The 27,955-nt window shown below is 34.2% G+C and overlaps 2 protein-coding genes across 2 annotated transcripts in view; both read left to right on the plus strand.

Annotated features, from left to right (window-relative positions):
• The window catches only part of LOC128993058 (uncharacterized), an 83,383-nt gene extending 73,674 nt beyond the window's left edge, over window positions 1-9,709 (plus strand). Inside the window, exons 8-11 of the mRNA XM_054416813.1 lie at window positions 1,013-1,194; window positions 1,801-1,854; window positions 4,420-4,623; window positions 9,702-9,709. Coding sequence (XP_054272788.1) covers window positions 1,013-1,194; window positions 1,801-1,854; window positions 4,420-4,623; window positions 9,702-9,709 — 448 coding nt within the window. The remainder of the gene's footprint in view (window positions 1-1,012; window positions 1,195-1,800; window positions 1,855-4,419; window positions 4,624-9,701) is intronic.
• LOC128993059 (polycystin family receptor for egg jelly) overlaps window positions 4,516-27,955 on the plus strand; it is a 35,368-nt gene continuing 11,928 nt past the window's right edge. Inside the window, exons 1-12 of the mRNA XM_054416814.1 lie at window positions 4,516-4,623; window positions 7,721-7,842; window positions 12,843-12,937; window positions 13,708-13,925; window positions 14,789-14,888; window positions 15,954-16,085; window positions 16,905-17,018; window positions 18,332-18,652; window positions 19,301-19,447; window positions 20,293-20,385; window positions 21,022-21,252; window positions 21,813-21,953. Coding sequence (XP_054272789.1) covers window positions 12,857-12,937; window positions 13,708-13,925; window positions 14,789-14,888; window positions 15,954-16,085; window positions 16,905-17,018; window positions 18,332-18,652; window positions 19,301-19,447; window positions 20,293-20,385; window positions 21,022-21,252; window positions 21,813-21,953 — 1,578 coding nt within the window. The 5' untranslated portion in view covers window positions 4,516-4,623; window positions 7,721-7,842; window positions 12,843-12,856. The remainder of the gene's footprint in view (window positions 4,624-7,720; window positions 7,843-12,842; window positions 12,938-13,707; window positions 13,926-14,788; window positions 14,889-15,953; window positions 16,086-16,904; window positions 17,019-18,331; window positions 18,653-19,300; window positions 19,448-20,292; window positions 20,386-21,021; window positions 21,253-21,812; window positions 21,954-27,955) is intronic.

Genomic DNA, 27,955 nt, shown 5'->3' on the forward strand with positions numbered 1-27,955 from the left:
CATACATTTGAACAGTTTGGACCACTTCTTTTTGAAAGCTTTAGGTGTTGTCGATCACAGAAATTAAGGAAATAAACTAATATTTTCTTTTTGAATTCATTGTACAGATAATTGTAATGAAGGTAAGTAACAAAAAATCATTATTAGTGAAAATCATTATCATTATTAGCTTGAATCATTATGAGTGATATAAAAACTACAGATTAATTAAGTAACTAATTAATATATTTAAGTATTAAGTCTTAAATGAATAAATACATTTATTTATTTTCCATAGTAATTATTGTTGTTACATTACTATAATAATCATTGAGAAATTTAAATTTTTATTTCGTCACTGTGGCCAGCAGTTACAGCGATGTATCACTTGGCGGTACTGTCACCCTGTTCAATGTTCCATTGGAAGGTTGATGCAAGCGGCCACGTTCGCGTTCCCTTCAGCCACTCACAGTTCTTTGTCTTACTGGTGGCATTAAATTTAAAATTTAAATAAAATACAAAAGTTAACAACAGAAAACACTACACATTGTACACACATTGTATACACATTGTATACACATTGTATACACATTGTAAATTACTAAACATTCACTTTATCACACCAAACTGTAACCAAAACTACATGATGATTCAGTAAAATACGAGTAAGGTAAATCAATTCAACTATTACAAACAATTTGTTGTCAAGTCTTGCTAGGAAACTCTTTATTTTTTATGAACCAGACCTATCTAATAGATGTTAAAATAAAAATATAAATTCCGGCTTTGCTCTGGAAGTAGTCCTGCAGTATGTGGTTAACCTTAAAACAATTATTTCAAACTACGTCCATATGTTAAGTTATGCCCTTTTATAATATTCTGCATGAAAATGCCTTTAATTTGACACCTCAAACGTTAAAATCCTTCAAGCTGTTATCTAGTTATGATTGTGAAAAAAAACTGCTTGCGTAAACTGGAACGAAATATTTTCTGAAGAATCAACCATTTGATTGTGGACATTTATTTGTGTCAGGTGCTTGGAGAACTGTTTGGTTACGCCAGACCCAAACGTGCCTGTAAGACTTAGGGTCATTGACCGGAACACAGGCCAGCCTCCAAAGACAAACATTACCTGGGAAATAAGGGATCCTGATGGGAAAACTATTTCTCTTGGAGATGTCATCATTCCTGAAGGAGTTAAACCCTACGAATTAAGTAAGCGAAATTAAAGAATTATTTATTAGTACATATTCTAATATTATGTGAAAACTATCTGTTTGTCTGTCATGTTCGATAATGTTTTATGAAAGTAAAATGTTTTGTCTGTAGTTTGGATTGTATTATTGGCATAGTAGGTGTGAATTAACTTAAAAAAGATAATATATTGAATGAAAATGAGGAATAATCTACTAGTAAATTTTGTTTTATATATAAAGATTTATTGGTAAATATGACCTGTGGTTTGTGAAGTTTTGAGTGTTGTTATTTTGTTAATTCAACAAATCAAACCCAAATGAGGCTATAACAAAGAGTGAGTCATCATCTTTATCATTTGACTAGAGATAACTGTATTTTGAAGCTTTCACAAAAGTTCAGTGTGATCCTGAATTTTATCTTTCTCACTACATTTAGACGAAAACCCAGAGATGTAGTCTTACATCAAAAACCAAACAGGCTTAGGATGGTTCTAGGTATGAAGTACTACTACTACTATTACCACGATAACATTTTTATTTCATGCTATTTTGTGACTATTTTATCATACAAGAGTTTTAACTTGTTAATGACATTTCACTCATTGTTTTTAACTTTATTTTTCAGAAATGAATGTAACTAAACTGAAGAAGTGTGTGGCGTACACGGTGTATGCACAAGGTATCTTTTTCGAATGGAATATAGATTACCAAAATTATTTTTTTATCATTTAGTGCATAACCTATACATACATAAATATCCTATTCATTTACGGTTGTCCCTTCGTCAACTTTGGCTATTGATACAAACTACACATTCTATCCCTATGTTTAAGTTGTCCCCAGTTTTTAAATCAAAATCATAATAGTTGACTTTAGCCATTGACAGATTGTGCTGAAGTTCATTCCTATGTTGTTTCAAATACACAATCCTTTTTACTAAGTCAAACTGATAGAACGGCTATAGTGAGCTATAACAACTGTTATTACCCATCATCTAAATGTCAGCAACAAAAAATAAGGTAGAAAATAGAATGTTACATTCAGTGACTGGCTTCTGCAACTATTTTCTCTTTTTAAAAAAAAAAATGGTGACAGCTGGTCCATGTAGATGGGATGTCTACTTCAGTATCCAATAGCCAATGATGTCAATTATATCTCTCCGCCTTCTTAGAATTTACCTTCACTTCTCTCTTCTCACCATCTACAATCTCACTAATATTTTTTCCACATCTTTCTTCACATCATCTCCACCCCTGGCCCTCCTCTGGATTCTTCTCCTTTCTTCTACATCCTCAGGTCCATTTCCTACAAATATTTTTTCTCACTCTTCACATGTCTAACTGTATTTTTACCTAATTTTACATTTAATATAACTTAAATTCTAATCTCTCCAGCTTATCTTCATCTAAAATATTTAAGTGATTATTTAGTCATTGCTGAGTTTATTTATGAGCACAGTAGAACTTAGTGTTTGTTTTTTTTCATGTAAGTAAATTGGTTACTAATCAGTACGGTCCTTGGTAAAATCAAAATCAGTAGCCATTTGATGATTCAAAACCAAGCAATGCCCTCATTCACGAGCTTTTAAGAGTCCTTGGAGCCTAGACGTTCTTACTCATAAAGCAATTAAATACCCCCGCCGCAGCAAACCTGCAGACTAAGCGAATTTCCATTAACCTGATAGGATTTACACTAAAATGCCTCCATAAAAATAGCACATTTATTTCCTATTTAAATAGAATTAGTTTAACGAATACTTAGGTTTGCTGCAACAGGGAGGGTAAAAAAGATTTTTTTTATAAAATGATAATAGTTTAGTAAGAAATAAAAGTATTTTCCAAAATCGATCAAAATATGTTCATAAACAAGCAAACTACAACAGTTGACTTATTCTCCATAAGAATAACATGGGAATTTTAAAATAACAATTTTTTTGAATTTTCTCCGTAACAATTAGGCGCATAATAACGTGTCAATATACTAAATTATTTGTTTTTTTAAGCTCTACAAAATGGTTTAAAAAGAAATTGTGAAATTTTGTGTTTTTAGGGTCAAAAATGGGAAAAACCTATTTTTACCCCATAAAACCCCCCCATAAACCCCCGTTCCCATAGTCCGATAATGCTGGTTCGCGAACTCATTCAAGTTTATCCCGCCTTACACCTTCAAACCAAATTTTATCAAAATCGGACAAAAATTACTCAAGTTATCGTGCGGATGGACATATATATATATATAGATATATAAAAATTTGAACGAATGGTGTTTTTGGCCTCTGGGGACATCAAAATGAAAAAGTAAATCGGTCCCGGGCTTAGGTCTTACCATGAGACCTACGGTAATAGCTACTTCCCTATAGGGAAATTCGCTAAAAACTACAAAGCAAATTTCTAATCTCACAGTATGCTAGATATTTCAATTAGAACAGGGCTGTGTTAAGGATCAGTGGAGCCCTGGGCAAACCCAAAAGCAGCGCCCCCCTTTTTCCTAGTGCGGGTGGGCGGTGGTTGGGGGCACGTGGGGGGCGCCCCCAAAATTCCGGCGCCCCTGGGCTTATGCCCAGTCTGCCCGTTTATAAAAGTGGGCCTGAATTAGAATCACTTTTTTGGTATTCGAACAAATATTTTGAGGTGGTAAATAACTCTTCATCGGCTGTTAGTAAATAACAAAACTAACAATTAACAAATTAAACAACAATCTTATGGGGGCAAATCCAATGGCCATTGGCATCCATAGTAAATACTACTACATAAATGTAAATAGTAATACATTCAAAACAACAAACAGCATTTCTAATACCACAGTATACTATTTACATCATAATCACTTTGGTGTTTGAAAAAATATTTTTGGATGTTAATTAACTCTTCAGTAACTGTTTGAAATCATCCAAGATGGCCGCTAGCCTCCAAGAGCTCTTAAATAGTTAGCAGGGCAGAGATATTTCACACAGCCTAAGAATCTCCACTAAAATTTTGCCGTAAACATTTGTCCGATTGATTGACAATACCAAAATAGGCCTATAGCATACAACATACTTACGTACAATATACAACATACATAGGTACACACATTTGAGTGTATATTTCAAGATGAATAATTTCAAGGTGTGTCGTGTGTGTATGGAATTAAGTTAGATGGACCAAATGTGTGTTGTCGTTGTAAAACAAAATTGATTGATTTAATTTTTTATCAATTATTACAATGTATTTCTGTTGACATTCATTTTACTTTAATTATACAGATGCTGCTAAGGACAAAATAATACCCTACAACATTGAATACTGCCCTCATGAAATGCCAACGGACGGTAATTGCACGATGACTCCTAAGTCAGGAATGAAAGGATTTACATTGTTTGATATCACATGTTTCGGCTGGCAGTCGGAAGGACCGATACTTTATGAATTTTTCGACAAAGGATCTGACGATATAGAACACTATCAAGGTAAATGCTGATAAACAAATCAACTCAATTTGATTTTTATGTGAAAATAAAATATGTATCATATGGCTTTTTTAGTCAGTCTCTATATGTGTTTAACTGATGTAATAACTTAAGACCATATGTGTATGTGAATTAATGATCACCTGTTATTTAGCATTTGAGTAGTTGGTCAACGAAAGCAACCTTCTGTATAAAGTACAAATGGACGATGGAACTGTCTGGAGGCGTCATGTTGATCAACTACTCGAATGCGAAATAACAAGAAAACATTTCAGAGGGGAGAATTGGATGTGTTTAACTGATGTAATAACTTAAGACCATATGTGTATGTGAATTAATGATCACCTGTTATTTTGTATTTGTTTTGTTTGTATTAGTTTTTCTGTTCACATTAAAATATGAGTTTGATTCAACTGAACCAGGGGTGCCCATCCCCCCCCCTAGACTCATGACGCACCCCCCCCCCCCAATTGAGCAACAGCCCCCCCCCCCACCATAAATGAGGTACACAACAAATGAGAAACATTATTCCCCTCCCAGAACTATTTGTAAAACTAAAAGAAGTTTTATACACTTTTTAAGTTATTGAAAATTCAAACCCAGTTAAATGTATAAATAAAGTTATAGTTTTGTCTGTACATTGCTCAGAATTATACATATCTTGGGTTATTTTTTCGTTTTATACATTGAAGAAGTTTGAAACATGTTTCATCTCAATTGATGTCCGTCTGTCACAGCCCAGAAGGCATTTTACGCAGCATACTCTAAAGAAAACTAGAGTACCAGTACCGATTATGATTCTAATGGTTTAATAGTATTCACAGGATTAGCGAGAGTGTCCTTAGCCATTAAAATATGGCCTCACTATTTTGGATATAAAATAACGGACGATCAAAACCCCAATTTTGTGTGATGTTTCTATGTTTTTTCTCCACGTTTACTACATACATAATTTATTAATAATCTGTTGAGAGGACACGTCATACATGAAATTACGAACAGCTGTTTTGATAAAGATTCCTTTTTCTAGCTGTCACTGATATGTTTACATCAATGTTGTTTATGAATACTGTGTAGGCCCTAACGATTTCCGATCACGTTTGTAACCATTTCCGATCACGTTTGTAAGCAAATCCAAAACCAAGTGAGATTAATAACCGTGTGGCTTTGGCTTACATAACGGGTTGATTTATCACGGGTACTGGGTACTAATATGTAACTGTAAATTAAATTTAAAAACTAGCCATCATCCAGGTTGGGAACCGGATATTCTGTGTGTATCAAGTTGTACTTGAAATTTGGTTACCGGGAAAAGACCGTGAATCAGTTTTGTACAGGACTGGAAAACTTATCTTTCTATTTAACTAAAATTAGAATTTTATAAGTCACCTCAATTTAAGGATTTTTTATTGCCAGAACATCTATATAGCGTTCGTAACCTCTGCTTAACGAATCATCAGCGTCTTTCTCTTGATGTTGATATAACGACCCCCTCTCCAACCCTTTGGAAACATCACAGCTCCTTTGGTGAAAATAAAATGGAAACAACGCTTGCGCCAACAATCGTCTGCTCCGTTTTGCACTTCTGTCTGCTGTGCGCTATGTTACAACACATTTCAGATACAACAGCTGGGGAATGATGATGATCCTAATGCTTAGTAAACTGTGATTGAGTGATAACCGTGGTAACTTTAGTAAGGCTGTGATTGGGCAATGAGTAGGCCTAAATATGGCGACTTGTTGAATTTGTGTATGACTTGAAGAGAAACCTAATAAAGAACAGAAGAAAAAGAAAAAGAATAACAAGATTGTTCTCGTTACTTTAAGAGCGTTTTTATTATCTCTAAATATAATATTACACTTTTTTATTACTTATCTATCAATTCCTATGCTGTGATACAGCACCTTCCGGTACGGTAGCCTATCTGTCTATCATCAGCAGTAGCTTATAACACTTTCTAAAGGCTCCTTTAATATTTTTACGTTATTTATAGCAATGCAGTGTTTGGCTAGAATTTTAAACGTTGCCGTTTGTACAACTAAACCAAGATAAATGATTTGAAATGTATAATAATAATGTTATTGCACAATAATAATGATTGAGCAATATAGAATTTCGTTTATAAAAATGCAAATCGTGACGTTAGTTGCTGTTTACAGCGTTTTAATGGTTTTGTCATCTGTTTTATACTATTTTGGATTAACCGTATTTCCATTACCCCCCCTCCCTTTTAACGAGCTTTATGTCAACAAAGCGTTCCGTGCTAAGTCGCGATGTAGCAATTGTGTCTGTGCCACGCGTTATTATCTTTATCTCAGCATCAGTTGAGCCGTTCCGTGCCCTCCCTCTTATATCTCACGTCTTGCTAATCTTGAATAATAACTTCCTATACGAATCCTAAACTATCCTAAAATCCTATTTTAACTAATTGAATTCAATAACATAACTTTTGTCATTAACTAATCGACTTTCTATCTGGTGACTTTGTAATATATGTTTGATTGTCGTCACGTTGAACACTGTTTCAATTAACTTTAGCCAGCCCCCCCCCAATTGAAATTTTTGCAGAGCCCCCCAAGAATTTCAATGACGCAGTCTGCGTCACAGCCCCCCCTTGTGGGCACCCCTGACTGAACTAATTTACTTATTATTTGAAAATGTAACACTACAATAGTTATACTAAACATATAGCGTGTCCAGTGTCAATAGCTTGGTAAAAAAGCTGTGATCTCATTACTTACTAATACTCATCCTTGCCCTGAAATATGCATCCAGAAGTGTTGGCCCCTAATAATTAATCTAATCTAATCCAGGATAATCAAGGACAGCACTCATCCACATGCTTTATAGTCTTAAACTCAGCTTAACACGCACACTTGTTTTGCCATGGATTTTATAATTGGCTTAACCATCTTTTTTACCATAGATCAATTGCTTACATGGTATAAATTATTACATTCTTATATTTTTGCACAACCAACCTGGTAAGTTTTAGGTTTCTGTCTTAACATAATTATAAAAAGTTTTCTAATGCATTAATGACACCGTGAATTGTTACAGACCATATTTGTTTAACTAATCCATGATTAATTTCAGGTAGAATGACTGGATATTCATATTCAGGTATTTATTCGCAATTCAGGTTGACTCGAGGCAGGGTCGTAATATATTTACTCAATGAGGACGGAGATGGACCTTCTGTCACAATCAATGTTGAGGTAAGGAAAGTCATCATACAAGTAATGCCAATTCATTCTGTGAGCGTTTAATCCCTACCTCTGCATCTAATGTGTTTATACAAATACATTTTTGACATTCTAAAATGACAACTGGTAAAGGATGTTTATAGTTTTACTTTCATTTTTAAGATAGTTTGCCCCTTAATACCGAGATTTACTACAAGTGATTGAGGAGCTTTATTTAACAAAATAAAAGGTTTACAATAATACAATAACAAATAAAGAGCCTAACTATACAATTTCAAAATTGAAAGTTGGCCTATAACTTACAACAATGGTCTTTTGGACCGTCTGTTGGTTGGCATACAATAAATATTAACAAGCATCTTTTTACTTTCTCCCCCGATACATAGTCTAAGGAGAAAGTTTTGTTTTTGTCAAAATTTTTGAGTTTGAGTTCTGAGTGGATATATCCATTTTGGGCCCCCCTGAACCCAAAAAAGTTGTTTTCAAAGTGATGTCTGTATGTGTGGATGTGTACAGAGCTACAGACCACCTGTAGTCCGATTTTGATGAAATTTGGTTTATAGGTACTAATCCATGGTATCTAAAGGTATTTTTTTAATTTTTTTGAAATTTTTATTTTTAATTTCCCCATAAAAACCATAAAATAACGGAAAAATCAGATTTTTTAAAAAATTGCCAGAACTATTTTGATACAAATTTAGTATGTTACAGTCCTTTAGATTCCGAACAAAATGGTTTAAGTCCCATTTCTGTAAAAATTACGGTTCAAAAGTTATTGTAGCTTATGTTATTTTCCCATTAAAAAATCCTATAAAATTACAAAAAATCTGAATTTGGGAAAAACATGGTTCTGATTAAAATTAATTTGTTATGGTCCTTATAATTGTAAACAAAATAATGCAACCCCCATTTCTGTTACATTTACGGTTCAAAAGTTATTGCAACTTTTGTTATTTTTCCCTACAAAATTATCATAGTTACTCCCACCGCTTTCCCATGATAAAGGTTGTTGACAAGCTTATGGGAGAAAGTATGTGTCAGATTGCTGATACCGTTTATTTAATTTTATAACCAAAAAATGGTTTTGCAAGAAAAATAAGTTAGATTTAGTTAATTAACAATAAATTCAATTTAAACTAGAACACCTATAAAACAGAAAGAAAAAAATACCTCATTTGCTCTGGTATGGATGCCTATTGACAGCTAAAAATTAAGAGCAATGATTTGCCATATTAGGTCATAATAAAACTGAATGCCAGAGACTGTGCGAGTCTTTGAGGGCTTAGGTCATGAGTGTTATCCAAGTTATCAAAGCGTTGAACGAAATGGGAAACGCTGGACCAGCTGATCGTAGTTGTAGTATCTTTAAGTGTGTTTGGTTAAATTCTGGAGTGTGGCAAAAAAAAAACGCGATAAAAGTTAAAAGAGTACGGAAAAATTAAAAGAGTATAGCAAAAGTAAGTAAATGCAGCAATTAGCAACTTTCTGTACTATAATCAGTGCAAAGAAGCCCAATTTGTCGGATGAATGTAGGAAAAGCATATATCCCCCCATAAAAACACACTTAAAAGAAGCATCTTTAACACTAAGTGTCTTGACAGATTTGGAGATTGATTATAACATTTTCATAAGCTGACAGCATTATATAACTACACTAGAACCTTGATAACAATACTTTCAAGGGGATTGTAAAATAAGACTTGTTATCAAGGTTTGTAATAACATGTGATTAGGGGTAAAATAATTTTAAGGGGATTTGAAAATGACACTTATTATCAAGGGCGACTTGTTATCGAGGGTCTTCTTATGAAGGTTCCACTCTTCTTCGGTGATTGCAAACAGTTTAAGTTTTAAGTGTTGTTTTTTTCCAGTTGTATGACTTTGACAGAAATATAACGCATATTGAATACTTAATGAATGAAATTGATGATTACATGGGCTACAATAATTATCAACGTAAGTTAATACTATATGTAAATAATTTACAAATTTTTCAATAGATTAGTGTAGTTGAATAAGATCAGACCACTGTATACTAATGGTGGGTATATTGTTGATAGCTTTTTTATATAAATCTGAATAGCAGTATTATATTAGATTGAACGTTTTACTAAAATTTTGTGTTGTTTAATGCTTTCCACATATCAAGTAAATCAAGTTTTATACTTTTATCTTTCTTTTTAACCGACTTCCCCACTACCAACAAAAGGAGGAGGTTCTCAATTTGTTTGTGGCGATGTTTTTTTTTTTCTATGTATGTTCACCAATTTCTCTGTGATTCTTTTACCGATCAGTGTGGTTCCACCACCAAAATAACCAGGAGAGTTTCTATTTGGTACCTTATATATTATGTTTAAGTATAATGTTTGTTTCGGTGAAAAATTCTGAAAACCTTAAATATTCAACATTTATTTTGTTTACATTTGTGCAGAGAAGGCAATAAGAATAAATAATAATAACATTCCTACAGCTGTTAGTTGAAACCATTTAAATGAAGCTACAGACAATTCTTCATGAAACAGTTGCTTCATATTGATCAATAAACTATTTCTTGCCATGGAGCCTAAATGAATTACATCGATAAAAATGCATTTTGTTTTGGTTACTATAAAAAATGAATTTTAACTAACGTTTGACCTGATTTGTGTACCTATACAGTAATTCTGTTTTTAGTATTGAATATTCTGACTTACAAAAACATATATGTTTCAGTGAATAGCTGTATGATATTGACAAATAAAGGTGTATTGTGAAAACCAAAGCATTCATAAAACAGGTCTAAATATAAATTAAATGCAATTATTCCTTACACGACCTAAGAAGTGTGACAGTGCATAATCTCCTATTGTCTTAAAAGTGTTAATTAAATATTTTAATTACTAAACATGCATTTGCAGATGTGAAATGTTTATTGATATTCACTACCCAGTTACTATATCATATCAATACTATTATGCCTGCTTCGGAAAGTCCTAGAGGAAGATGATTTGCAATTTCGACTAGGCTATATCTTGATCAAACAAAACCACCTACATGGCTTGCACCACTTTTAGCTGAACCAATCTTTCATATACATATTTCATTTGCTGATGTGGAATGTTTATTAATATTCTCTACCCAGTTACTATAATATATCAATACTATTATGCCTGCTTCGGAAAGTCCTAGAGGAAGATGATTTGCAATTTTGACAAGGCTATATCTTGAGCAAACAAAACCCCCTACATGGCTTACACACCACTTTTAGCTGAACCAATCTTTCATATAATATTTTCCAAAAGTACTCTACGTGTTAACAACCAATTTTCCACTTTTGAGAGATTTTTTAGTGCTGGTAGCTGAGGAATAACTTTCATATTGTTTGAAAAGGCTTGAGACGTTACTGTATTTCTTTTTATAATGTAGAAGTACATTGATTGCAGGAAACGATGATGTCTGACATTTCAATGTATCTAGAAAAGACAATTAGTTTTTCATTAGGCCTAATGTAATGGACAACTCTTTCTTTCTTAAGGAATATTTAAAAATGTTTATTTTTATACCCATTGATTATGTAACCTGAACAGGTGACCCAAGCAGTTTTAAAATAATAATTGTTCTGTGGAACTTTTGATTGTTTCAAACAGTTTTGCTTATCAAAAAACCTCAAGTAATTAATATATAAAAAATTATACAGTCACTAAAAATCATGAAATAATTTATTTTTGTAAAAAAAGACAACCGACTTCAAACGCTCTAAAAAGAATGAAATAATTTCAATAAAGTAAACTTTTGTATTAGGCAAGCTCATGTATTTCAAGTCGGCGCGGCTCAAACTGCAAATATGATTGAAATTAAATATTGTGTATTTTGAAAATCAATAAATTGTAGCTGGATAACATAAATATATAAAAAACATACTGAACTGTTTTGTTTAAATATTAAAGGAAATATTTTCTTGTATTTTATGTTTACTTCAGAATAAATGTACTATGAAAATAAATAACTTCTTGATCAGCATTGTACGTGTTATTAAATTTACGGAAAGTAAATAAAGATACGTCTTATAACACTTAAAAAAGTTTTAAGTGTTATAAGACGTATCTTTATTTACTTTCCGTATGAAAATAACACACACAAATGTTCTATATGAATAGGAAAATAATTTAGTTTGATATTATGATAGGGAATAGAAGCTAGTTTAGTATTAAAACGTTACTTTTCCTAGTTAGAAACATTTAAATGCGTTATAAACTTTTTAAAGATACTCGTTAATACCGGCCACTATAATTTTGATCTCTGATTACGGTAATAAAATAACACTTAACGCATAACTATGAAAAAGACATGCAGATTAACACCTTTAGTTATAGATAGTCACCTGCAATATGGACACCCTCTTTCAATTTTGTATCAAAAATCATCATAGAGCCGCGCCGACTAAAAAAATACGTCAGCTTGCCTAATACAAAAGTTTACTTTATTGAAATTATTTCATTCTTTTTAGAGCGTTTGAAGTCGGTTGTCTTTTTTTACAAAAATAAATTATATTTTCAATCATTGTTGGGATACAAAAATATTGCAATTTTTTTCATCAAAATATATACCTCTATTTTTATGGCTAATATGTAAAGAGAAACAAGATTATAAAACTCAGACAATTTGCATGATATTAAAATTGCCCATAGCAGCAAATCTGGGGAATTGCTTAGTGATGGTTAAATCTGTTTTAAAAAAAGGATATTGTTGCAAATGGAAATGTAAATAACTTAATATAACAAAATATACACATTACAATTATCAAACAATGTTTAGGTTTCTGGTAAACCTAAAACAAAAGAAGTATTGTGGTCCAAGACTTAGGTTTTACTTGAAGACTGCAGTAATTACCTTCATGTTTTCCAGTAAATGATAATGCATCAAGTTTTATTAACAGATTTTCCTTCCAACCATCACTCTCTTCTGTATGTCTGGTGTACCACCACCTCTGCTGGTAGTGAGTGTGTTAAAATAAACTTGGATTTATGTTTCAGCTGCGCAAGACCTTATGTCCACTCTGGCTGAAATACTGTATAAAGACTTGAACAATGAATACTACATTCGAAGAATTATATCTTCAATGGCCATGGTATGTGACAACACATTTAGCTTTTTAGTACCACAACTTTTAACCACTATGTTCCAAAGTCCATTGTAATTTCCGTCAAAAGAAACACAACCAAAACCATAGATTGAGGAATCGTAACCTTTTTAATACTTTTTTCATTGACTTTTTAATACTTTGACCATACAAAGTAGGTATTTTAAGCCAAGTATGAATGGAGATGAGTGTAGGATTAGTGGCAAGATCTTGTAGTCTTGTTAGTGACTAAGGCCGACTTATTCCTTAGACACAGCTGTTTTAATAGTCCACACAGCTAATGACAACTAAGGGACCTACAGTTTATAGTGGAATTCGACCACATTTTTGCCTTGGTATTAACAAATTGGTCTATTTATCAGGATAGTACTGCGGATAGTCGTAGTACTCAATAGTGCAGATGATAATCCACACCAGGGAGTATCGCATCCACAGTGCATGCCTCCACAATTTGTGACCTCTATTGTTCTGATCTGGTGTTAATGATTTGTGGAATTATTGAGCCGTTGCTCTATCTATGACTAAGACTTTGAAGATCCACTTTTTAAGAGGATGGTTCAGTGGTAGTTATTTGGATGAGTGGATTCTTACAGAGTTCCACCTCAAATCAGGCATATTTTGCTATTTTTTATTGATTTTTACCGTGTCTGTGTTAACTATTGTTTTATAAGAACTAGAGAGTCTAACAGTGTTTCAATAAGAACAACTCACAAATTTCTCCCTGAGCATTTCATACAAATAATGTACATTTTCCCCAGATTGAGTATGATTCAGCGGAGAGTATGAAGCTTGGAATTTCAACAATACTCTCTGTTTTGGTCAACGGAACATTGAAAGGGACATATTCATTGGACGACGTACTAGAAATGTACACTGGGAGGATACTGTTGAAACTCGCCAAAGTTTATCTGAAATATGCTGTAAAACCTGACCATACACCTCGACTGCGGGCAAAACACGTTCACCAACTTTCCAGGTGAAAATTTTACTTCTTTAATTTACTTGAAGTACGTTATTATGTTCTATTACGAAAAATCTGTGTAAACAAGAAGGGATACTGAAATACAGCAAAGTAAATAATATTTTCTTACTTCATTTTATTAATTGTGGATTATAATAAACTATTGTAAGATTTCAATATTACATTAAAAAATTAGAAATTATATTCTTTTCAAAGATTATTTAATATTAAAAAATATTATCTTTTTAAATTATTAGTGGATTATTTTAAATTGAACATCTTTAAAATTCAATAGTAGTTAAGGTCATGTAAATTAGGAATTCAACGCCAATTAATTTTTCAATTTTTGAGATGACCAACAAATTAACAAAAGCGAAGAGTAGAGAAAGAGTTCTTGAGCCCATGCGTATCCCAGTCTTCACTCTAATTGACACATTCTATAATACCTCAAACCAAACCTGGATGCCTCAAAATTCATTATTTCTCAAAGTTTTTAACTGACACATAAAAACTCTACAGTCAACAGTCCATAGAGAAATAATACCTCTGTAAATTAAAGAGTTTAAAGTTTAAAGCATTTTAGATAATAAATCAAATGATTTATTATTTCTTCAGATGAGGTAGTGCTTTGTCACTGGATTGAGAAGTTATTTGAAACTTTTTTATCATGATAATGTGATTGATAATTTAGGTTACATGCTAGTATCCTTATTACTAATCATTTACTTAGTGCAAATAATATTGTAATTACATAGGAGAAAGTTTTATTCTAAGTGCTTAACAAGTTTTGAAGAATTTTCATCTCCAACATTTACTAAATCCCACATTTTACCCTAATATTTTATTTTGACTTATAAAATGTTGTTTTATGTTTTCAGAAATATTATGGATTGTGTGGATATGGCCGTTATTGCTCAAGATAGAAACGTAACTAAACTTGCTCCCGAGGAAAACATCAGCTATGATGTGTACGACAATGTTCGTAACCTAAAATATTATTTTTCAATTAATTCTTGACATATTCATTGGTAATTTACAAAATCTTTAGCTTTTACTGCACCAGTGCAGTGTTATGTGTTTGTCGGTGTGTAAAAGATATACGATTGACCCTTAATAATGCGGGCCACATTAATACCATCTTTGCATCTGAACAGCTATTTATAGCAGTTTATGAATGTTTCATACATCTACGCCAGGAACCCGCAAGTTGAATAGTCTAACGGTTTATTAGACGAGGCTGTCTAGCATTAGTGCTGTAAGCACTTCTAAAGTCGTGATTAAAATACTATAATCACTCCTGAAGAGTCTCTGGTAATTGATAGGAGCCCAGTCAAACATCAAGTAAACTTACAATCTGCAGTATTCTTTTTATAATCTCTGCAAAACGCAGAAATTTGCCTCTCACCATTGTTCCAATAATAGTCTCCCGTACCTAAGTCATCTCACCAAGCTATTTTTTTATTTATTTTTATTTTTATTTTATTTTTTTTTACTACGGAGGAAGAATTCCGTCCATGACCAAAACCCTCCTTGTCTTTTTCTTGCAAATAATCCTCTAAAATAGCTTAAACAAACCGTTACACCTACAACACAAGTTATAAAATAAATTCCCCATTTCATTTCAATACAAGTTAAAATTCTATGAAATAAACATCCAACATAGGATAGTATTCTTCACCTACCCAGCAACACTTTAACTTAAACTTCATATTCCCTGAAATAGTATTTTTCTACCACACTGAAAATGTAGGTAACTGTTTAGCTTCCTATTGTCGAATATGATTTTATAAGAACATAATTATTTTAAGATAAAGTATGTAAGTTTGTGACCCCATTCATAGAACTGTACCTCAATAATAAAAGAAATTTGATTTGATTCTCAAAGATAGTAGGCATATAAATGCTTTTTACTAAAAAGTGAGCAATCAAGTTTGCTCATTTTGTCACAATCAACTAGGCCTATAACTTTTGTCTGGAAAAGTATTTTTTGTAGGGGAAAATAATTGCTCATTATGTCAAACATTCCTTTTTTTAAATTTGTAGCTAAATGTTGCCTCCAATGACATGGCCGAGGCACTGATGATTTCCATGTATTTGGTGGGTCGAGTTCAGCCTTATGGAGCGGTGGGGCGGCAGATAAGGTCGACAGAAGGAGTTTCTGAAATGTATTCCTACGTAAGTTACCTCTACATAGCTAGATTTTTCTATTCAATTCAGTTCTATAGTACGTACATTTCAGAGATATTCTGGGGTTTGCATGCATGTAAAATGAAAATATGTACCTACTTATATTTTTGGCTTAAACCCACCCAGTTTGACTCGATTGATTTTAATGAATTGATTTGTATTTTACAATGGTTATTTTAGTTATGCAGTTTAAGAACCAAATGTGGTTGTAGTCACCATATAAATTTACTATTCACCATTGAGTTTTGGATACTAGGGTAAACACCATGTGTATGTAAAATATTACAAAATGGACCACCTACAGAGTATGCTACTGTTAAAAATTAAATTTTATCTCTTAGTGCTTGAAAATTTGATGATTCATGTAACATTAAAGATCCTACAGTTTAGAGTAAGTTAGTTGTCTTTTTGGTTTGGCTAAAAAATTTGGTATTTACAACGTAAATCAATAAATAATTGCTGTACAAACTGTCAGTGATTCCATTTCTACCATGATCATTTTTATTCTAAAACCGGTGGAAAGTCTCCTGCTCTTCATAGTCTAAGATCTTACGTATTCACAAATTATCTCTGATGTAATACCATGTGTTAGTAGTATAAAATACGAAATATAAAATTAGTGATTTACAGACAGTATTGAAGACATGCTTTAACTAACCCATTTGATGAGAGCGTTAGTTGAAGTGAATTTAGTTCAGGAGAAGTCTCAAATTAGTGTATTCTTTTTTGAAAGTATATGTTGTAAATGGATGAATTATAAATTCAAAATACATTTGAAATGAACTCTGCCCATTTATTGGTTTACAGGTCAACAATGCAGATGGCTTGGTAGATGTGGCTGGTTCAAATATCACCTCCTATGTTAACATCTCAAAAAGTCTGGCCAATACATTCGATGAAAACCACGACTTAATGCTTCAGGTATTGTAACATAATTGTGAAAAATCAAATGTTTTAAATGATAATCAGGGGGAGGGGCTAGGTAAACTATTATGTGTCTCAATATGTTTTAGAAATTTTTGATAATGTAGTATAATCACAAAAAAAAAAACTAGTTAAAGAAAGAACATTTTAATCTTAATGTCATCCCAACACTAACTCAAATCATCACAACAAAAACATAAACGAACATAAACCATATGCTTTCAACAAGACAGTAAAATAAAGACTTTTAAACATGTAATCCAATATCACACTTCTCCCCCTTCAGATAAAGCTCCACTTCTCTTACAGTCTTACGTAGTTGGTCTGCGTGTTTACGCTTCAGAAGTCCACCACACGAACTTAGTAGGATAGCTCACCAGTTCTTGATGTAATCACTCCTGGAGTCCAGCCGACACCTAGTTCTATCTGTACCCAGACTTCTTCCCCCTCTGAAAATTCCCTATGTCTACTTTTTCCATGGTGATAATACTTTTGTTTAAAAATCTGATTCTGTTATCATGTCTTTAACCGTGGGCTTTAAATTGTCCAATGGAGACAAAGTCTTTGGCAAAAAACTGTTATGAAGGAGGTTTGTTCGTGGACTTTTGTGGCGTGTTTCTGTTTGCAAACAGTAGCTTCACCAACTTTTGTGTTTGATCTTGCCTTCTCGATTTGAAGGTTTTGATAAACGGTTCAACTTGGCCATTCGTCTTTGGATGATACATGTTGTACTGCAGACATGTTTGATTGTGTTATCCTTGCAAAACTTCTCAAAGACCTCTGCAGGGTTTACCCTGTAACCATAATGTAACTAAAATGTACAATGTAACCATATGCTTTCAACAAGACAATGAAATAAAGACTATTAAACATGTGATCCAATATCACAGATACCATGAATAGGTTACAAATTACAGAAAATTCATTTAATTTAATATGGGCTAACTTTTTTTTAGTTGAACTCGCACTTCCAAATTTTCTTTTTTTCAGTTATATGTTTCTGTTATTTCAGTTATATATCTAAACCATTATTTTTTTATCTTTTTTATCTAACACCTCTCGATTTGTAAGGTTGATCACTCTTACAGTTGAACATTCCACAAACATAGATGTGATTTCTTAGCAATAAATAACATATTTTATTGAACATTAATTGGCATACATTACCCCATTGAACATTGGTCCCCAATTGGCAGCAGCACAATTTATTGGTAAAAAAACTAATCATAGCTGGACAATATTAATTGAATGTGCTGACTGCTTCTAAAAAAAGTTTTATACAACATTTTTTACTTTACATTTCATTCCAGTTTGCACCTATCAAGAAAAATCTCTTTTGGTGGGCGCAAAACAACATCAACACCGAAATCATCATGGTCGGGCTGGCAGAAAGGCTGTACAGACCTGGTTATTACTATGTCCCAAAAGTGGAAGCCCCTGTCCAAATCTTCATGAAGGTGAAGAAGATGGAAAAGACTACAATTAGAGGAGTGGCTACCCAACTTGACCCAACGCTAGATAGTGACACACTGGACAAGATAGTTCTAGTGCACCGCTTCATACTGCCACCACTGAGCAAACTATTTATAACCTTCAAGTTTGACGGGAATAGTTCAACTTCGTCTTTGAGGGTGAGTAGGATATGTAATTGTTATACAGTACAGTAAGAACTGAACTAACAGTTGACAAAATAGTTCTGGTGCACTGCTTCGTTTTTCCAGCAAACTGTGATCTTTTAATCTCTACAGCTCAACTTGGTCTTTAAGCATAAATGGGACAACTGGTTTTTGATACAGGCGTACAGTTTATGCTATGGCATTTAGGCCTACAGTGGAGGCTGCTAACATGAAAGACGTGGTGCATTATCCTTATCTGTGAAAGTGCTGCCATTTTTTAAGGCTCTTGCCCAGGAATTGGGTTTTGCATTACTTCAGGCTAAGTCTAGGTGTAACGATATTATCACTTGGATAAAATCCATAGGGGATTGGTGAAATATGAAGTCAGATACTCTATAGGCCTGCTCGCTCCCCAATTTCCTGCACATTGATGACCAAGGTGCAGGATAGGGCGGATGTCGCTCAATAATTGCATAGATAAAGGCATTTTTTCTCCTTCCTTCTCAGAATACTGCTTATATAGTAGCGGCAGAAACATTAGTCAATTTCTACTAAATAAGGATATCGCTATTAAAACAAAACTCATAGAAATCAATTAAGAAATTATCACAACAACAATTGTTACAAACTAAACAACAACAACTAAATTGACTAAAATTTCAGGTATTGATTAATTTTAACGAGCGACCTAACTGGGAGGCCTTGTCTGGAGCTAATGTTGTTTCACAACAAAACCCAGACGTGGTTATTCCATATGACATTGTTGAAAGAGAACACTTCTACTTCATGGGAATCCTTCCAGATAAAAGTGTGAGTATACGTTATCACCACGAGAATCAGCTGTTTATGAAATGTTACTAGTGATGAGTAAAAGTAACATTGCAGGCTAGGAGCAAAACTGATACTTTCACTCATGTTTATTGGCAGCTGATTTGATTAAAATATAAATCAGCAAATTTAGGTTAAAATACATATATATTCCTAGTATTAAAAAATAGCCATACCATTGGTTATTATTAAAAGCCATACTGGCTGGATTCCGACTGATGATTGGCTTATTGATTGGTTTGCTAATTTTATCTATAGCTTTTTCATCTATAAAATTGGTACTAGTAAACAAATTGTTTTTGGGTTTCTCATTTTGAATGTTGTAGAAGTGGATCAAATCAAATCAAATCAAATCAAATTATTCTTTACTTTATTCATTTAAGTACAATTGTACAGGAATAGAGTCAGATCTTACAAAATAAAATGTTTTACATTGAACTAAAAATAAGACAGGATATTTATTTTATTTGTTCTCCCAAAACTCTTCAAGAGAATAAGGGGCAATTTTAATCAAATACTGTTTCAGACAATTTTTAAACTTTTTTGTATCATTTTCAGTTAGAAGTGTTGTTGGAAGATGAGACATAAATTTATTTCCTGTGAATTTCGTTATAATTAATAGTTTCCAAGATATATAGTCCAACAGTTAGTATTCCAAGATCGGTAAAAATATGTTTTACCGAAATTTTCCTAAATTGGATGGACTATTCAATTTAATGTCTATAAGGTACATACGTTAACGTCATCAGTAACAATGAGGTAGTTGTAAAAATTAATTGAATTAATGAATTGTAATTAATTTTAGTAATTTTTATGTTATATTTTAGGTTCCAGTAAATTCCACCGTTGACTATTCTTTTGATCTTCATTTTGTGAATTGCCATATCTGGGAAAATCAGTGGATTAATCATTATTGTTTGGTAAGTAAATCGCTTCTACTTTTCAAATGCTTGATTGCAAAGGGTATCATCTTTGACCGATAAGTCAATGGTATCATAATGAATAATCACTAGAGGTTGACTTTTCCTAATTGTAATTTTTATACAAAAAACAAAACAAATAATACTAAAAATATTAATTTAGTGACCAAATCAATACATTCAAGCAGTGTTTGGTTGGTACCGGTAATACACTACTGGCAACTTCCACTTGGTTGGCAAAAGCCAAATTATCTTTATCTAACAATATGCTATAGGTATATAACTAATCGTCTCTTGTTTTTAGTTTTTCCAATTAACAAATTCAAGTAACTTTGTGTTGTCAAAACTACTCGTATATTATGTGAAGAAGGCCACCAAGAAGCTTAGTATTCCTCGTGGTGAAAATTCAGTATTAATCAAAGTTTTGTTTGCGTTTGTATTTTTATTTTCATCATCATCTTTTGAGGAACGAAACCTTGAAAGATATTTAGGCAGATCAAGTTTTAACTAGTTGTGCTAAATTTTGATAAGCGCAAAACAGCTGTAGCTACGATCAAACACAAATTCATCATCATGCAACATTTCCTATATTCAATCTTGTTTAAACTTATATAAATACAATTTACACATTTACAGGTTGGACCAAAAACATCGGAAGAGACAGTTGAATGTCAGTGCACTCACATGTCGATATTTTCAAGTTCAATTTTCGTTCCGCCAAACGACATCAATCCCATTTTAGACGCACCTCTATTCCTCACAGTTCCAGAAAATCCTTATGTGGTAATTTTTGTGATTGTTATCCTTCTTTTGTTTCTGCTGCTACTCTTGTGGGCTTATCGAAAAGATCGGAAGGACGCACTTTGTGTAAGTATTTTTAATGAGCTACAATAACTATTATATCAAATCAAATAATTTTATTGAGCTAAAAAGTTGACAATACATTGCATTATGTATTGTATAAATAATTTGTTTGATTTTAAACACACCTAAATGTGTACAAGGATGTCAAAAACCATTATTTCTTTAAGACAATGTGTTTTGATGCATTAAAAGACAGTTTTCAACACCACCATTACTTTAGCTACTAACTTATTTTTCTTATCAAAATATTTTAGTGGACTTTTTTCAGTTCAAAATTATTTCCTGAAAGTCATATCTTTAAAACATTATTCCAGTTTCTGTATATTGCACAAATATAACAGTGCATTAATTTTCATAAACTTATTCCCAGTCCCCACACTCAGATCACAGTATATTTTAGTAAATAATTATGATTTGTAAATTAATAAGCTGTTTTGTGTGTTTCAGGGAATTAAATACAGTCTTGATGACTATCCAACCTTGTGGTTATTTGGCCATGTTGTTATCCGACCCTGCCTGTGGACGATAAAGTACTGTCGCTAATAACTTCCTTTTTGTCCTAGAGCGATGTCATCGTACTCCATGACAATTTCCCTGGAGAGAGCTATGCCTATTTGATCGCTGTATTCACTGGGTCTCGTCTGACGGCAGGAACTTCTGCTGTTGTTGGCCTTCGTCTTTATGGAGACACCTACGCCACTCGGGTAAGCAAAGTTTTGAGGGCACCTATTGATGAAATCAGCTTAGGGTGTGTAACAAAAAACAACATAATGCCAATACTGAGTGACTAGAGTGCAAGTTGGTCTAGTGGTGCTTTAGTTCTGATTATTGGGCTTTTTATAAATGGTCCTGACTATCATGTCTTATGTTAACTATAAGAGGCGGGCCAAAGCTTCAAAGCGCTTCATCCAAATCTTTTAATCTTTGTATACCCCAATAGACAATAGACAATAGACAAAGATCTTTATTTACATATCCGTTGAGAACAGTACATGCGTCAGAATAATTAAAATTTGTTGATTTAATATGTTGTTAAAGCTGGTTGTCAAGGAATTCTTTTTCTGAGTAGAATGGCCTTTCTTGCAGCCATGTTGTTAATTGGTTCTTGAAACGGTGAGTTGGTTAATTTCTAAGTTGTTCTGGTAGGTTGTTGAAATACAGGGCCCCTTTGTAGGATGGCTTCTTTTCAAAGAGACTTAGATGGTGAGGTGGTATTGCAAAGCTTGAGGCGTTCCGTGTATTGTGATGGTGAATGTCTCTGTTTCTTGTTTGATTTGTGGAGATGGCATGGAGAATTGACTCACGGATGTAAAGTGATGTCAGTGTGAGGATTTTTAGTTCCTTAAATGCATCACGACTGCTTTCTTGATATTGAAGGCCTGCTAGACATCTTATAGCTCTTTTTTGTTGGATAAGAACTCTTTTTAGGTAGTTGTTGGATGTACTTCCCCAGACCACCAGACCATACCTGAGGTGTGACTCAACCAGGGCATGGTAGGCTGTTTTTGCGGTGTCCAGACCACCAACCTGCTTCATTCGCCTGAGGCAGTGGCGGCGGAACCAGGGGGTCAGGGGGGTCAGTTGACCCTCCTGAAATTTTAGGAAGGGTCAGGGGGGTCAAGGGTCAGGGGTTCATATAAAAAATTTAAAGATATAAAGCATTCTGTACTGTATACGTTTATTTTTTCGGCCCAAGAAGAAAAGTATAAGTAGGCCTAATAACAGTTACTGAAGATAAGTACAAAGATAAACAATTTAGTTATTAATAATAATCTATTACATTTATTATTAAGGGGCTTAATACTCACAAAACCTTATAAAAGTAATAATTAATTTAATTGATGTTCATGATCTATTGGAATTTTGGAGAGTTAACTAACAGGTAACACTTGAATTTCGCACTGAGTATTTGTCATAGTCAAAGTCGGAACTTAAGTATGTACCGTACGGTATTTTCGCCTAAAATATGATAATTATAGAGTAGTACGATAATACGTAATACGTGTGTGTATTATTTATTATAATGTTTTTATAATGACAGAGTAGCGTCTTTGTTAAATTGTAAATTTTCTTTGTTACTGCTTGAAGAAAAATGTTCTTCAGGTAGCCTAAAAACACGTTTTCAGGCTTTTATTTTTCAACATTTTTCCGGGGGAGGACCCCCGGACCCCCCTTGTTCCCTACTTTCCACATCCAAAATTTCCACATTCCACATTCCATACCCCCCGACCCCCCGGATGTGGACCTCCACCATAGGTTTCTGACCCCCTAACAAAAATTTGCTTCCGCCGCCCCTGGCCTGAGGACATGAATGCCAGAACGTAGCTTCTTGCAGAGTTGGTTAATGTGCTGTTTCCATGTCAGTTTTGAATCCATGATAATGCCGAGATATTTGGTACTATTTTGTGCTTCTATCCCAGGGATTAATACGTTTGTGTCTTTATTTTTAGTAGAGTAGTTCAGCTGAACAGTTTTCTTTTCATTTAGAGCCAATTCGTTTACTGTACAATATAGTTTAGTCATGTTGAAGGTTATATTGATGTTTCGGTTTAAAGTTTCCGTTGATTTGTCAGTTAGTGTGATGACAGTGTCATCTGCATACATTGTGGTTTGGCAGTATTCTTGTAGCTGGTCTGGTAGGTCATTTGTGAGGAGGAGGAACAGGACTGGTCCGAGAACTGATCCCTGTGGTACTCCTCTCCGTATAGGGACAGTTTCGGAATGTATTTTATGGCGAGTGTTTTTTTCTACATGCTGAATCTCAACTAGTTGCTGTCTGCCATTAAGATAGCTGTGGAACCATTGTTTAGACTTTCCCTCAATACCCAGAGCTCCCAATTTTCTAAGAAGTGTCTTGTGGTTAAGGCAGTCAAAGGCCTTGCTAAAGTCCAGAAACAGTCTTGTGACTGAGGAGCCGTCTTCTAGTTGTTCTATTATGTGCTCGGTGAGCTGTATTAAGGCAGTGGAAGTGGATCTTCCTTTAAGGAAGCCATGTTGCTGGCTGGTGAGCAGCAGGTTTTGGTCTAGATGGGATATTAGTCTGTTAATGACGATTTTTTCAAAGATTTTAGAGAAGGTCGGTATAAGTGAAATTGGTCTGTAACTTTTAATATCTGTGTTTGGTCCACTTTTATATTTAGGGTATACCTTGGCAGTTTTCAGCTGTGTTGGGAAGACCCCTTGTTTGAGAGACTTATTTATGAGTGCTGTTAGTGGGTTAATCAGTTCATTTTTGCATGTTTTGACCAGTTTGGCTGATATTTCATCAGTGACAGATGAAGTTTTTGGTTTAAGTGAGTCTATTGCTTTTAGTACTTCGTTACGTGTTGCAAGCTGAAATTTTAGTTTGTTAGCTGTTAAAGGAGGAATTTCGGGGGTTCTGGTGTGTGTGTTGGTGTTGTTTGCCTGAAGTGTCCTTTCCGCGGCTGTAGCAAAAAAACTTTTGAGGTGGTTTGCTATTTTGATTGGGTCCTGTATCTGCTAGGAGTTCCCACTCATTTGCTATACTGGTACTTGATTTTCTCTCATTATTTATAACCTGCCAGAGTGCCTTGGACTTGTTGTCGGCATTGCTTATATAGTCGGATGTTTGAGTTTTCCTCAAAGTCTTTAGTCTTAGGTCATAGTCCCTTTTTCTTGCTGCGGTTTCTGCTTTATCTTCAGGTAGACCTGTGCAGTTTTCTTTTTCCAGGGCATTTATATATAGATTTTTTTGTCTAGAGCATTCAGCATCCCAGCAGTTTTTTTGATCGTGTTGTTTTCTCCTTGTCATTTTTACTGGGCAGGTCTCATTTAGTATTCCTTGGATAGCCCTGTGAAAGTTGTTATAAGATTCATCGACATCTTCTATGTGGTAGACACAATCCCAGGGTTGTTCATGGAGCCTGGTTTTAAATAGATTTATGGTGTTTTTGTTGAGAGTTCTTCTTTTCTCCTTAATTGACTTTGTGATTTTTTCTGATGGTAGTTGGAGAGTGGCAATTTGGACAGTGTGGTCTGAGAGTCCAGACAGGATAATGGATGTCTGGATATGTTTTGGGTCTATGTTTGTACAGATCCAGTCTATTGAGGTTTTAGTTTCATGTGTAATTCTAGTAGGCGGCAGATTTAGTCTAACAATGTCAAAAGAGGATAGAAGATCTTCAACTTGGGTGTTATCTGTGTTGTTTGCATGTTCACCAAGGTTGTTTACATTTATGTCGCCCATGATGACAGTTTTTTTCTTTGTGCGGAGAGCATATTCCAGCTGGCTTGCTAGGATATCTAGCGCTTGTTCGAAATTGTCCCTTGGAGGCCTGTAGACTCCCATGACCTGGACTATTTCCTTCTTCAGTTTTATTTCTCTATCACGCACAGGTCATTGTGACCCATGTGATATTTTTATTTTTTGTATTTATTGCTGCAAAACAGTGTGTAATAAATAAAGAATTTTCTCTCTCTCTCTCTCTCTCTCTCTATTTCGAAAAGAGCAGTTTCACATACTAGTTCTGAGTCGTCATCACTTATCTTAAGTACTTTCATATAATTTTCCAGGCCATGTTTGGCATATCCTGCAACTCCTCCTTTCGTATGATTTCTTCTTGTGTAGCCTCCAATTAGGGTGTAGCCAGCTAGCTGTGTGTTTTCTAAGTTTTCTCGGGAGAGACCATGCTCTGTAATAACTATGAAGTCTGGTTGTTCATTATTAAGGAAGTGTGATAGTCTTTCTGTTTTATTAGACAGCCAGTCTATATTTTGGTGGGCAAGGGTGAGTTGGTGTCTGCAAACTAGTGGGTGTTTTGATTGGTTGTCAACACTGTTTTTAGATTTTGTTATGTCGTTGCCGGTGGTTTGGTTGAGGGTCCTAAAAAAGAGGTTTGGGTGTTGCTGGTTTCTGTACTTGGGTTGCTGCTATCTACTTGGGGTGGGATCAAGGTACTTCTAGAGGCTGGGGTTTCAGAGTGACTAATCGAGGCTGATAGTCTTTCCTTGTGTTGGGTATTTATGTCTTTAAAGTAATCTATATGCTTCATGAAAAAGTCATCCAAAGTTTCCTGGTCGCCTCGTATTCTTGCTGTCATAGGTGGAAGCCTCTCTTTTTGAGTCAGTTTTTTAGAAGGAGTTTGGTTGTTTCTCCTGGTCATATCCGGGTTCAGTTTTTTGAAAGGAGTTTGACTTTCTCTCCTTGTAGTTTCTCGTGTCAAGATGTCAGCATCGCATTTCTGTTTTACACCATCTACCTGTAAGCCTATTTCTACATTGGCAGGTTCTTCAAGCCGAGATTTGTTTTTGGCTACTTGGAGAGATACACTGAAATGGTTTCTTTCGTTCCCAATTGGTTTTTTGCTCTTGCTTAGGTTGTGGTTTTTAGAAAGAGGAAAAATCTCTTTAGTGGATGTACTTTGTGTGACTGTTGATAGTATAGCAGGGTTTATTTGTTCACCTTGTTTGTGCAGTTCTTTTTGCAAAGTTTCCACAGAGCGTTCTAGTTGGTCTTGTCGAGTTTTCAGCTGAGCCAGCTCAGTAATTAGAGAGGCACAGTAGTTGGGAACATAAAAATCGGAGTGATTTGTTTGTGTTTCTGAAGTGCCAGTAGGTTTTGGTGTCTGAGGTAGGTCCGTTTTGTCATCTTGGTTTAGCTTCAGCTTGTTTATCATTCCGCCTAATTGCTTAATTTCATTTGCTGAGTCGAGTAGTAGTTTTTCCCTTTCATTATCTTTTTCTTCAAAGGTTTGTATCATTTTAATTCTTAGCTGTCTTTCCTTCTCTAGTTGGAGTTCTACTTCATTTAGTGTTTCAACCAGTGAAGCATTTCGGGAGAGCAGGATTTCCTTGTCATTTTCAAGCTCTTCAATTTTTGCCTCAGCAATGTTGAGATATTCAGAGACCTCCAATGTCCAGGCACCTAATGCCTGCATTGTACTGAACAGTTCCTCCTCAGGAAGGTGACTCTCTCTTACCAGATTTCCAAGATTTGTCCTTCTTACCTCTGAGATCTCCTCAATGTGAAAGATCAGGTGAAAACAGTTTTCTCTGACCTCCCACACTTCACACAGACCCATTTGAGGCAAATGCTCTTTGACAAGCCTAGGTCAAGTAATCAGCTACATAGTTTTTCTTTCTGTTGTCTATCTAATGTTTTGTCCAATTCTTCCCCTAATCAACCTCAGGAAATCTGAGGTAATCCCTTGAGAGGAGTGTGCTTACTTAATCTTAAAAGGAGTGATTCAGCCCATCTCTTACAATGTTTTTTAGTGGCCCATGACACGCTTGAGGTGCACACAGGTGCCTCAGAAGGGTAGAGAACCGATCATAGTTGTCGTAGAAGCATTTGCTAGCCAGTCAGCAGCAATGATACCTTCTAAGCCAGAGTGACCAAGCACCCACAAGGATGGGTTTAGCATTTTGGCGTCCCTAGGCCCTATAATTTTTCCGCCCCTTGTCCTGTTATAGTTACTTTCTTACGTACCTTTGATAAAAACTATATCAGGCCTATATGTTAATTGCTTAAACAATAGAATTGTACCATTGCAAGTTTTTTTAAAGAATTTACATGGTTATGGCCTTAGCCGTCTTAAACCCTTTTAGCAATTTATGTACTAAATAAAGTGTATAATAGGTTACGTACCTTGTTCCGTCTTCAGTCTTAACTTAGTCTATGGATGACTAGTTTCGGGTACAAAGACCCATTATCAAATCCTTATTTAAAACATCATATTGAATATGG

The sequence above is a fragment of the Macrosteles quadrilineatus genome, unplaced genomic scaffold (assembly GCF_028750875.1).
Source record: "Macrosteles quadrilineatus isolate MER2022 unplaced genomic scaffold, UCM_ALF_1.0 Scaffold_4__1_contigs__length_99947679, whole genome shotgun sequence".
Taxonomy (NCBI): Eukaryota; Metazoa; Arthropoda; class Insecta; order Hemiptera; family Cicadellidae; genus Macrosteles; species Macrosteles quadrilineatus.